The 13136-nt window shown below is 36.6% G+C and overlaps 1 protein-coding gene across 5 annotated transcripts in view; it reads left to right on the top strand.

The window, feature by feature from the left end:
- PRKD1 (protein kinase D1) overlaps positions 1-13136 on the top strand; it is a 154819-nt gene that overhangs the window by 108936 nt on the left and 32747 nt on the right. For 4 of the 5 annotated variants that reach the window (XR_008234484.1, XM_052782525.1, XM_052782528.1 and 1 more), the window contains 2 exons: positions 2045-2068; positions 12126-12336. Coding sequence is in view for 4 of the 5 variants with exons in the window: in XM_052782525.1 (XP_052638485.1) it covers positions 2045-2068; positions 12126-12336 (235 nt within the window). In the remaining variant the exon portion in view is untranslated. The remainder of the gene's footprint in view (positions 1-2044; positions 2069-12125; positions 12337-13136) is intronic. The other variant, XM_052782526.1, reaches the window with a different exon arrangement.

Genomic DNA, 13136 nt, shown 5'->3' with positions numbered 1-13136 from the left:
AATAGTTAAGAATTTACATTGTGTGTGAATGAATCCACTCCTAAGGGAAAGTTTTGAAAACCTTAAGGTTTAAAAGAGAGGAAAGAATTTATAAGTACACACAACAATTATCATGTTTTCCTCTCAATTAGAATATTAAACTTATTAAACTTGACATACTAAAAGCACACTATTGCAAATGATGTAGACCTGGTGTTACATGCAGTACCATCTACAAACCATAATTATGTACTTATGCTACTGATTATCATTAGCCTAAAGCTACTTGGAAATTAAGGTTAACATTATGAATCTGTATTTTTAATTGAAAAGCTGCATAAATGAGTAAGGTGCTTAAGTTCTGCAAAAACTGCGGCAACAAATCTTTATAGACTATTCATAATTCTCAATAGGTTGTTTCAGAAATGCTGACTTATTCAGACCAAGACAGAAAATGTTGAGCAAGGCTGGCCCTAATTCTGAATTGTTTCTGGAATTTTGGTTAAAAAAATTGTATGAGTGAGCATCCTGGTAAACTTTCTATAAATATTCCCTGCACTGTACAGTTACAAGATAGCAAAAAGTTTCAGTTTGAAAGCATTTTTAATTATATGACTGTGTTGTTTGCTGATACATTCTTACATGAAACACCTGTTTTGCAAAGCTACATGTTTTAAAACTGTTGAAAATATTAAAATGGCCAGTGAAGAAATACAGTAAGTTTCATATACACTGCAGGCTATACTTCTCTGAGAACTTGTAATCATCAGTGTACCCATGCTGATGATTCAGCACATCACACATGCACACACACACATGCATGCACAAAGAAAATTTGTTTACAGTAGGTACAGGGATGGTCATTAGCCTAGAGAAATGAAATAGCTTTCCTATTTCACTGTTATTTCAGGAGATGATGGTATCATTTACCAGATTTTCAGAACTGCTCTCACTTATGGCTTCTATATGTCTTTTGTTTTGAGTTTTTTGCATTGAATGTGTTTCAATTTTTTTCCCTTTTTTTTTTAAGTGTGCATAAGCTTTGTCAGTTCTCCTGTATCAGATCTGTCCTTTGGACTCCATTCTTCTGCAGTACTTGTGAGATAAGTTTTATGGCAGTTTATACTGTGGTAGCAATCAAAGCATGCACTTTGGAATGTGTTTCATTTTTCTGCAGTCTGTGAATACACTAAGAAACATCATCCTTGTTCACAAAATCATATAATTCGTTATTAGTATTGATGTGGCACTTTGTATCACTGGTAACAAAATATCATCTCTGTTTGGGACCACTGAATTCAATCAGATATCTGTCAATTCTTTAAATAGGACTAAAACAAATGTTATTTTTACCCCTGTTTACTATGTAGTGTCAGAGCAGTTGAGAGAGGAGTTCCTGGAGAACTTTCATAGATGGAATTATTAACTAAGTTATGATTTCAGAACCTTTTTGTCGATGTTGTGTGAACCAGAAAGAAGCCAACTTTAGTACACAGTGTTAAATTTAGCTTGTAAGTCTGGCTTCTGGAAAAATGCCACTGATGAAGTGAAGAAGTTATGCCTTAACTTATGGAATTGTGGCATTTGAAAAATCTTTGAGACAGGATAATGTGGAATCCTGCAAAGGGTACTTTAATTATCCTTTCACAGAGAACCACCATACAGAGACACAGTTTCAGTTTGGGTATAAATGTTTTCATTAGCCAATAAAGTATTTCATTTGAGCTGAAAATTGACTGGGGACTATATTCGAGTACAGCTTTAAAAATATACCTACAAAGAATAAAATCTGGGCAATATCCTTTTTCTGATTCTTAACTTAGTAGTGTAAAGCTTATCAACAGAAATGCTAAAAACAAGTAGAACTAGGAGGTTGCTATGTAACCCAGATTGTAACCTGTTGTAGCTCAAATGCAATACTTTTGCATTCTATTCCATAACATAGAATGAGAGTATAAAATAATCTCACATTCATGCTTGCTTCTTAAAGTAACATTATTTTCTGTCTTTTCCTCCCCCTTATTTCTTTGTTCTGTTTTTCTTTCTTTCCAACTTCCTGTCTCAGTCTCCTGTCAGCCCTGGCTATGAGGTATGTACTGAATTTACTCTACTCCCTATCATACTATCAGGAACATATTCTGTTGTGATTATGAGTGTCAATGTGAAGAAATGCAGAAATTTAATCAGGTTAGTATATTAGAATCTTCAGAACTCAAGAGTATTTGTTTTTCTTTTAGAAAGAATATACCCAGTGTGAAACTCCAAAGTCCAGATTCCAAAGTGAAGGTCATAATTCTTATACTAAACAGTAAAATTAGCTAACATTAAAATATTTTGTTACGAAATTGGCTTTTTCATTTCTTAAGCATGATAGAGGTCGTTGGTTGGACTGAAGCCGTTTTTTACTGGTAGTGACACATGGGAAGAAAATTTTAACTTCACTTTCAGAACATTGGGAATTTGCTGGAGTGATGTAGAAAATAAACATTTTATTTTAAGCTGAACAAACCTGATCTTTAAGTGCTCACCAGCAATAAACTTCTAATACTGTAGTGCAGTGTAGTAGTTGGTTGCATTAGAAAATACCCAAACAGTCAAGGATTCTGTATTTCTGTGGAAATAAACATGAACACTGTACAACTAAGTTATAGCTATATATAAAAAGAGTATCAAGTCTAAATGAGAAAACAATGGGTAATGGATACTTCATGCCAAAGGCTGTCCTCTTTGGCTTTCAATATGGGTTTTCCCAAGAAGTTTGTTTTGTGTTTAAAGTTTTAAAAGTTTTTGAAACTATGAAATGTTGGCATCTTTCCCTTGCAGCATATATTTGAGATGCAGCCAGAGAAGAGCAGGCTTTGCAAATGTTTTCCTTTTTAGAAATGCTGCGTAGTTAATCTGAGGAATATTTTGTTACACTGAAATGAAGATTATAATGGCCAAACATCTCTCTCTTTGAAAGAAATAACTTTTATTTCTTCCTAAAACACATATTCTTATTGTAGTGTGCCCCAGAATTACAACTCCACAGAATACCCATGGAACAATATAAACAAGCATGTGTAGAACAGGGTTTTGTAATATCTAAGCTAATTTTATTCTACGTATGTGCTATCTGAAAAATGATGAATCCGTCAATCTGGATGATGATGGATTACCCTAAATGAACAGTAATTAAAAGTAGTAATGACAAAAAATAAAGGTAATTGGAGGAAAAACAAAATTGTATTTCTTTTATAAAAAGAAAATATGTTAATCATATATGTTTATACTTTAAAATGCATTTATATGACACAATAGAATTTTATTTCTATTTATTTTCATATATGTTTCCATTATTTTGGTAAGTTTTACTCATTCTTCTAGAAGTGATGAATGTTGATATGTTAAGGTAGTTTTATAGACACATTGGAAGTGATTTCTCAGAAAAAGCCTAGCTAAGCTTTGCTTTCAATAGGAATGCTGTGCCTTATGGGGCACAGGTAAGTGGAATATTACAGAGTTACTTACATATTATCTTTGCTTTTTGATGAAGAATCAGGAATTATTTTTTGCTAAATAATTAAAAATTTAAATAGTTTTAGTTAAAAAGACTATTTACATATCACTGACAGAATACAAAGCACGAGGTGTTGCCTGCCTCTGTAGATTTGTTATAAGCAGAGCTGGCTTGAGACTTTTTGGCCATATATAGAAGAGTGATTTTGCAGAACTAGGACAGTAGAGTCTCTGGGAGGAAATTGTCTTGAGTTGTAGGTGGCCATTTTCTCTTTCTTCCCTTATACCCAGCTCTTAATACAGCTGCTCTTTTCTCTTACTGCACTGAAATAAGGAGTCCTCACTTCCAGTGACTCAAAAATTCCCACTGTATGAAGCCTTCCTTTTCCACACTCAGACAGAAGACCCATCTCCTTTTCCCAGTTCCAGTTCCTATAGAGCCTCGTATGCCTCCCCAACTCACTGGACTGGAACAAAGGAGTCCTTGAGGGAGGGGTTGAAGAAGAGCTAGGGTGTTGCAGCTGAGAGCAGCTTCGTGCCTTAAGCTAGTTGTAATTAGTAGGAGTTCTTTTCTAATGGCTAGAGTTCATTAGACAGAAGATCCTCAGAGGCAACATTACTATTTCCTCTTGAAGAAAGACATTCAGGTTAACTGTGAATTAATACCACTCATAGTTATGTTCTGTTCTTGTCACCCCCAAGTTAGCCTTTCATGCTCCAGTGACATACACTGCATTCCTCTCTGTCTTATGGGAACATATTTTCAGTGTGCTCGTTTGTTTAATAAAAACCCCTATGCTGTTTTAGGGAGTGCTCCTGGAAATTTTTTGAGGTCCAAAATCCAGGTGTTATTTTAAAAGTGTAAAATATAGGCTGTGAACTAAACCAATCCTAAGTAATGTTTACATTGATTTAGTGCCAGATTCACCAGGTGAATCTAGGGTCATGCACTGAACAGAACTGAGAATCAAGAAGTCAGTGAATCTGACACTGAAAGTTAAATATCCAAATAGGAATTTAAGTTAATTCCACAATCTCTTAGGTATCATTTTTTAGTTTTCTTGCTTTTGTACAATTATTTAAAATATTAAGTATTAAAGGTGAAAACCTCAACAAAAACTATTTAAAATGTAGTTCTCTGTTTTCTTATAGCATTGCATGTCTATGACATTCAAAGTCCAACTGAACCCTGAATTAAAACATTGTAGGATACAGAAAGTAAATTTGGAATGGCTTACCTTACACACTGCTGGGACATAAAATAATAGTAGTTCCCATACTAGCTGCCATGCACTAAATACTGTAGGGCTGAATTTCTTGTGACTAATTCAAACTACATTAGAGCTTTTCTGACCTAATTCGCCCCAATATGATTGTTTCAGAAGTTCCTTGCAGCTAGATGAGATCTAAAAAGATGATCAAGCTAATTATTTTAAGTTAAAAGATGTATATTTAGGAAAGCATTAAACATTGCATCAGTTGTGCACCTAATATATTCCAAATATCTAGGAAGATAGGTAGAAGAGAAAATGGTCAGCTTAAGATGTACATGTTCTGAAATTTCATATGTGCCACGTCTACTGATGTTTTTGAATGCAACTTTTTTGTGATCCCTTGGAGAGGTTTTATGGGTATTTGATTCTTCAGCTTGGAGGAGGAGAGAGGTTCAGGTTGTTCTTGTCCTCAGGTAATTGCCACTTGTTCTTAAATCCCCCATCTGTTTTTAGGAAAGACACACAATAATAGTTGTCAGATTATGATCCTTCATATGAGTCACTATGGCTTAAACTGAGGACTTGTAGATGCTCTGCAACTGTGACAGTAGGAATTCTTTAGGAGTGTATGGTACATCCAAGCAAAGTTACACTCAGAGCTAAGTTCTTGTAGTTTCTAAGTACTGACACAAAGGTTTGCACATACTGAAAATACAAAAAAGTGGCAAACCCTGAAGCACATGTTTTACTTTTCTATAGCATCTCTGAAACATCATTCATATTAATGCTGGGTCATGTGAAATGGTATGAGATCCCAAAAAGCAGTTTGTATTTTGAGGAATAGAGGCAATCAATGCAACCTTTTATCTCCACTCACCTGGCCCAAACATGTTCAGTTTTGCTTTCCCTTTTAAGCTTGTTTTTCTGCATTGGTAACGTCCTACTGCCCCCAAACTTCCTCTCTTTAGAGACAAGCCTTGCCAAGCTGGTTTTTCTAGACCTCCTCTGTCCAACGCCAAAACTTTTTCCAAGCCAGTGGCTGTGGTTAAGCTCAAAGACCTGCTGGTTATCCCTGATTTGGTAAGGATGGTATGGAGACAATGTCAGATGGGACGCATTTACACAGACATTAGGGGGAAAAAAAAGGCAATATTGATATGTGATAGGGTGAACCAGAATTGTGCAAAGATTCCCTGAAGGGTTTTGTCTTGAATTATGACTTGGCTATGACACCTTTGTACCATGGTATGTGCCTTTTTTTTTTTTTCCCTTTCTTGTTAGTTCTGTGCAGTGGGTGCAACTGAGCTGCTGAGTCTGGCTTGTGATGTGGGCATTCTAGTAGTGCAAGAGACTTACATGAAAATAGTTTATGACTTAAAATTATGAAGCACATAATAGAAGATCAAACTAAACCTAATATTTTTGAAGGAACTTCCATCTGTAACATGCAGGAAAAAAGCTTTGTGCTATATAAGCCCTACTATGCCTGCTGGCACTAGCAAATCCTTGGTCAACAAAGGGCTTTTGTTTTGGGAAATCCCTGACTTTGAGAAGTCAGCATAGTCACACAGTGACTGCTGAAACCCAGTAATCTTCTCTTGTTACTTTGCAAAATAAGGCAGGTTACAGACAGAGCATTCAAACCACTGTTTGCTGGTATTGATGTCTGAGTGGAGGAACAGGGTACATAATAATTTCCATCTGTGGATAGTTTAATATTAACAGCTTGTACTGAGGTCGGTTCTTTGATGTGTTTACACATGTGACACTGAAGTGTTTTTCAGACCATAGCTATCTAACTATGGTGCTTGTAGGATTAAATCATACACTTGACTTAAAGAGAAGAGTGCAAGAAGCCTCGAAAGACAACACAGTTGATCGCGGTCTAAGTGTGGTATTTCAGTATATTTAACTAAAGACTTGTTTCCTTGAATTCACTTAATTACAGTCACATAGTTTAATTTGTAAAAGAAAGTCAACATTTGCATTGCATTAAAAACATAGTAGTTCCTGTGGTTACATAGATATCTAGCACCTCGTTTGACAGAAGCTTCCTGTGAAGAAGTTATATGTGAACATACTAAGGCTTTCTCCTCTGCCTTCAATATAGGAAGGAAACGTTTCAACAAGTATGCTTCAACACTGAAAATGAAACTTCATGCAGACAGTTATTGCTGTTTGGTTTTTTTAAATATACATCACTTTCCTCGGTTGTCCAAGTAAATAAAAAAAACTAGCTCATGATAGTTTTTTTCTTTTCTTAAGGCAAACATTTCAAAATTGTAGGAATACCTGTGTTGGTTTTGATTTAATATCTCAGTGTAAAGTACAAGAATAATGTCGCAATACTTTTTAGATACTAAGCCTGCAAAATGTTAGCACTTCTTTGTGAACAGTTTTGAAAAATTATATATTTAGGACAGTGTAGGATGTGTAGCCTGTTCTCTTCTGCATGAAGGTTACTGACTTGAATGTGTTTCTGCAAGCATGATTTAAAGTAAGATTATCAAATGTCAAAATTGAAGTATTTCTTTTCTGACTCTTCTAGAACATGAAGTTCTTCAGTAAAGTTTTGTCAGGATCCCTGGGACATTTTTAGTGACACTGTTGAAACCTTTTAAAAGAAGTCAGGCAAACAGCAGTCTTTTATGTTTTAGGCTGGCCTGTGCAGCTGCATTGCAGGGCTGGTCCTTGTCTTTTTTCCCGAAAGGCCAACTCTGCATCCAGGCAGTCAGGTTTTATTGCTTCCCATTAGTCCCTTCAGCATCTCCCTAAAGTTTCTTTGATTTCGGTGCCTGGGAGGGATAGATGTAGTGCTGGAAGACAGTCAGACTCACCCAGGTAATTAGAACAGCTGGATCCATTGGCAGGGAATCAGTATTTATTTCAGTTTCTTAATTGTATTTTGCAATGGATTTGGACAAGGTAAAAATGACAGGGAAGATCTCCTGCTGAGGTATTTTTACCTTTGGGGTAGCAGTTACATGGAGGACTGTCTCCTTCCTGCAATGACAGGGTTCTGTACAATGACTTTGTGCTTCTGGCTACTGTAGACAAATTGTTGTGTCCTTGAATAGCTTTTAACAAAGCTCACCAGATAAACCATGAGTAGCTTCAGTATATTCCAAAAATTTGAAGAAATTGAACAAGAAGGAGGGGCAACGCATCAGCTAGTAATAGTCATGTAGAATGCCCCATGTAGGGGAAAAGCTTGGCACCTCTCCCTTCTGGGAATTAAAACTTTTTTCAAAATAAAAGAGTAATCAAACACTGGATTCAATTAGATTCTCGTAGTTTAAGGCATAATTGAATTGAAGTCTCTGGATGTGATCAGTGTCACTGGCTTGGTTGGACATCCAAACAGTTAAGTATCTGCACATGTGTTTGTTGTGACTTGGAAAATCATATTCTGAGCTGTTAAAGTACAGATTACCTTGCTAGGATGGTTGTTCTAAAGGACTGTTTAGTGTTTGGAGCTGTGCAGGCTGTTTCCATGGTGTAATCCAGTTAAGCAATCATTTCCTGGGAAGTTTCCAGATTTGCTGAGTCAGTAGTCTGGCTGACTACCAGGAAAAACTAATTTATCTTTCTAACAAACCAGGCACACCGACTGAAGAAGGTGCTTTGTGGAAGAGATTCTTGCTTTTGCAGTGAAAATAGGATAGTTCCTGGTTTCCTTTTCTTTCAGGGGCTTTAAATTGTGGCATCTGTCTGGTGCTGGGAGTGCTGGAAGTTAAACTTGAGGGATATTCACAGAAGTTTTGGAAGATACTGTGAGGAGAAGCTCGTCATTGACAAGAGGGAGGAGGTACTCCTCCTCCTAATCAGTCAGTCATCAGAGGGGTGTGGAGTGATGCTCTGGCTGCTGCTGCCTCAAGTTCTCTGTCACCAGCTTCCCTTCCCTTGCTGCCTCTGAGCAGGAGCCGAGGGTCGCATTGCCTCCGGCTGGAAGAGGGAAGGAGTGTGAGTCCGTCATATCAGGCTTGGGCACGCAGGAGAGAGACCAGATCCATGACTGCTGATGTCTTTTCTAGTATGGGAGAAGGTGAAACTCGGCTTTAGCTCTTACTTGACCTGAAGAGACTGTAAATTAAGAATTGCTGGTGTGTTACACGGTGTGCTATGCTACTATTGCATAGCAGCCCAGTGCTTGCAGAAAGGCAAAGAAAAGCTGAAATACTTTTTCTGTAAATAGAAAAAGCTGATGGATTTTGCCTACAAAAAATTTGTTAGAGTGAGTTTAGGCCTACCTATTTAGTTTCACTTGTTTTGAAGTGAAGGTGGTGAAACTGTTGTGTTCATTTGTTACTGAGCTTGTTTGAATATTAAAATCGCATTAAAAAAATTAAAGTAGGGACCAGTCTTCAAGACTGACATCCTACAGTAGGTCTTCCAATGTTTTATCTTTTGTTTAGTATCCACTTGAACTGTAGAGAACCCTTCTAAATTACTAGCAAAAGTCGCCTATTCTCTAACATTGCTTGGCAACCGTGTAAAGTGAGACTTGAAGTAAATCCTTCAAAAATTATAACTGTGCATTGACCGATATAAATTTCAAGAAACAAGTTTAATAAACAACAGGACAAAAGCTTTATCAATGGTAACTCAGTATTTGATCAAAGCTGATGGTATGATGAGTGACTGTTGCAGAGTTATCTTTCAGAAAGGATTGACTCAATGTAGAGCATCTAGAATTTGCTTTTTGTCCAACCTGAAGTTTTCTCAGAACCATCCAGAAGCATATACTAGCATATTAAAGCTGAAATCTTGCCATCAAACTGAAAAAGCAAAAATGATAGCAAATAATTTGTCCCACACTCATACTGTACCACACCTGACGTTTGATCAGACATCATCTAGGCAGCACATCTCAGCAGTCAGAGCCAAAGCCGTAGGGAAGCCTGTCTCTGTTAGTCATGTAAGGGCCTAAGATTAGTCTCAGTACATTTCAGCAACACTACTGAAGTTTCTAAAGCCTGCAAGAGGTTTGGTGAGAAAAAACTGGGCAAAACCAACTTCCTAAAATGCTTTGAGCATGAGGTTAACTAGATGTAAGTAATTAGGACTTTTAAAAGCTTTCAGCAGTATTCAGCTGTCAAAGTAATTTTTGATTAGGCAATAATTTGGAAGACGAAGGCAAAGAATGACAATACAAAGTAGTTTTAGTTTAGGTGATATTAGATAGGGTTCTAAGAGAGATCATAATGTTTGGGTGTACTTGGATCACTCGTACTTCAGACAAGAGTAAGACTGTCAAGAAATAGCTCTAGTGGTGAGAACAGTAAACTGAAATATCAGTTTGTTGTAGTGACATAATGAAAGCAAGCAATAGAACACTTTCCCCTTAAGAAAGTCTTACTCCTTTTCAATTAAAGTACATTTTAAGAGAATACCGTCACTACATGTGAAAAGTCCACCAAATGTCCGTATTCAAGACAAAGACAGCAAAGTGTTGTGACTGATGCCTTGCAGGTGGTGATTAGAATTAAGGCAAACCATTAAAGCATTACTTTATTCAAAAAGAAAATACTTAGATTAAAATGTAGTATGTCAGATGTATAACTGTTCTTGTGAGCACTGAAGAGCAAATTCAGAGCTAGGTATCTGACCGTAGCATAGGGTTGAGGATGTAACTTGTAAGGCACTGCACTAAGACTGAAGGAGCATCAGTCTGGGCCAAAACTGTCCCTATTCTACATACAAGACTGAGAGGACCGCGTAACTATTTCTGGCTCCTCCTGTGTATTTTGTCCTGTCCACAAGTACTGAGGACTTTCTTTTGCAGGTAGTTTGCACAAGCTGAGCAATGCAATTTGTGCTGTATATGTGGGCTCATTCTTTTCTGCCTGCTGAGCTTCTACCCTCCCTTCCAAAGTCCTGTTCATGTTGACTTCGTGAGGATCTAAAACTCAGGAAGTAAACACATAATATCAAAGTATGTACTCACACTTTTTCCACTATTATTTGTGATAAAGAAAAGACAGATGCTTTTTTACAGTTGTTTTGATCTAATTTGTTTATGGTGACCATATGTACCTGGCTCACACAGTGTATTTTGCATATTTTTCCTTGATTTGACAAGACTGCATTTATGCAATGGATAAGCATGTGATGTTGGCATTGTTGTCAGTTAGCAGGCTAGCTCTAATGTTCAGCAAATCTATTGCATATGCCTCTTTGGAAAAACAGACAGTTCTACAGTATAACTAAAGTAATTGATCTTCACAGTAAGAAACCTATCTGAACGTTGGAAGGAAGAAATATTTTTTTTTCTCCATGGCAAATACACTACGAAGGCAAAGCCTTGGACCTCTTTAGGTTCTTCTGCCATCATAATGACTTTCAAATACCTTCTTTACTCTAAGATTCTCAGACAGAAGCGTACAGAAATGTATTTTTATATTTTGGTGACGAGGGAATAATAATCAATCGCCACCTTAGATGAAGAATTTCCTATAACATTATTAGTTTGAAGCAAAACTGTTTTTCAAGTTAGGCCAATCTGAAGTTTCAGCTACTACAACTTTTTGAACAGTGTAGGCTCACTGGGAATGACTCATTTTCTAGCCTTCAGGTATCAGATTATTTGCAGATGATGGCAAGAAGATGCTGAGTTTTCAGTGATCAAGCTGCATCTTGCCACTTTTTTTTTCTCCTTTCCATGTTAACTCTGGGTGTAGTTTGATGGTTTCTGAAGGGCAGTTCTTAGGAGAAGGCAGTTTTCTGGGTCAGTTGTTTCCTGGGGTAATTACCATATTTACATCTAAATTAATTTCGTAGAGAAAATAAGGTAACTTGTTTCTTTCAGGGATTCTGTGGATTCCATGCCTTAGACTGTGTGTCTCACTTCATACACGTATTTATATATATGTATTTAAATACCTATTGTGATCTATTGTGCATAATCTGAATGTGGTAAGGTTAGTGATAGCAAAAATTATAAATAAAGGGAATAGAAAGTACTGATTTGTGTTCTATCAAAACCTGCATGCACACAGATTAAGGTAATAATTTTCTTAATGTTTATGCAAAAATATACAGCCTTTCAAGGTTACCTTTGATACAAAACAGAAAATAAGAGAGGTAAAAATGGCTTGGTTTTTTTTATTGGAACGCAAAATGCTTTTCTGAGAAATCTTCAGTGAATATTTTCATTTTCATAAAAATTAATTTTTTTCTTAAATAAAAACTCATTTCATCCACAATGTGAAATGTATGATAGTAGTGTTGGCAAAGATATTGCTTGATACCAATCCAGTTTTTCAAAAGCAGTCTGAGAGGGGTGTGTTGCATGTTCTATTAATTTGTAAAAGCACTTACATTACTTTTTATGACATATGACTTACTGTTCTTGAGGTGAGTATGACGTATGATACTCTTCTAAAAATGAATAAATCATGATTATTTCAAATGTTCTTTTTATGTATTTCACAGCAAAAGACACCATCAGAATCATTCACTGGGCGAGAGAAGAGATCAAATTCACAGTCATACATTGGGCGACCTATTCAGCTAGACAAGATCTTACTGTCCAAGGTTAAAGTGCCTCACACTTTTGTCATCCACTCTTACACACGGCCAACAGTTTGCCAGTACTGTAAGAAGCTTCTCAAAGGGCTCTTTAGACAGGGTTTGCAGTGCAAAGGTAAGTAAACGCCCTTCAGGAACATAAAAGCTAAGGATAATGAAACCAAAATTACGGTAATTGCTGTTCTGCAGGAACTGTCTGTGTGGCTGTTCATTCTTACCCTGTGGTATATCTGCAGTCACTCGCATCTTTTTCATTCAGGTGTAAATTATCTTGTATTTGGCACTGGGTGAGCATGTGCTCACAGGCGGTTACAGCAGAATAGTTAACACAAAAGACTGTATTCTTATCTTCATTGTGTTCAATCTACAGTCTTATGCTTGAATTGAAGCATGTGCCTGAGTCCCAGCAGTTCAGGGTTTTGGGGGAGTTGTAATGGAAATAAAATAAGGTGAGCTTATATGAAAATTTAAACTCACGTTTTTTCAATGTGACTAATGTGCTGTCAAGTCTCATGGTGTTGTACCTTAGCAGGTGCCGAAGTGTGTCAAGCCCCTTGGATTGTAGCCCAGATTACTGGCTCACCTTAGCCAGCTAGAGTGCCCATAAATACAAAGCATTGTGCATGCTGTGGTATTAGATAATGTTGGCTAACAGATCCTTAAAATCACCTTCCTTCTATTAAAATAAACAATAACTCTCATAGAATTAATTGGTATACTTTGAGTTACTTCTTTGAACTAACACCCTGCAAAAATTCAAAGTTGCATTCATTTAACTTAAGATGTGATTGTGATGTGATTTAACTAAAGCAAAATCTCTGTGAAGGCATCGTCTGTTTCAGTTCATTTTGAATCCCAGGACATAAGCAAATATTAACCTGATTTTTAAAAAAAAATATTTACCTACAGTTTGGC

This window comes from Harpia harpyja, chromosome 3 (genome assembly GCF_026419915.1).
Source record: "Harpia harpyja isolate bHarHar1 chromosome 3, bHarHar1 primary haplotype, whole genome shotgun sequence".
Taxonomy (NCBI): Eukaryota; Metazoa; Chordata; class Aves; order Accipitriformes; family Accipitridae; genus Harpia; species Harpia harpyja.
This window is presented reverse-complemented; position numbering and strand designations above follow the sequence as displayed.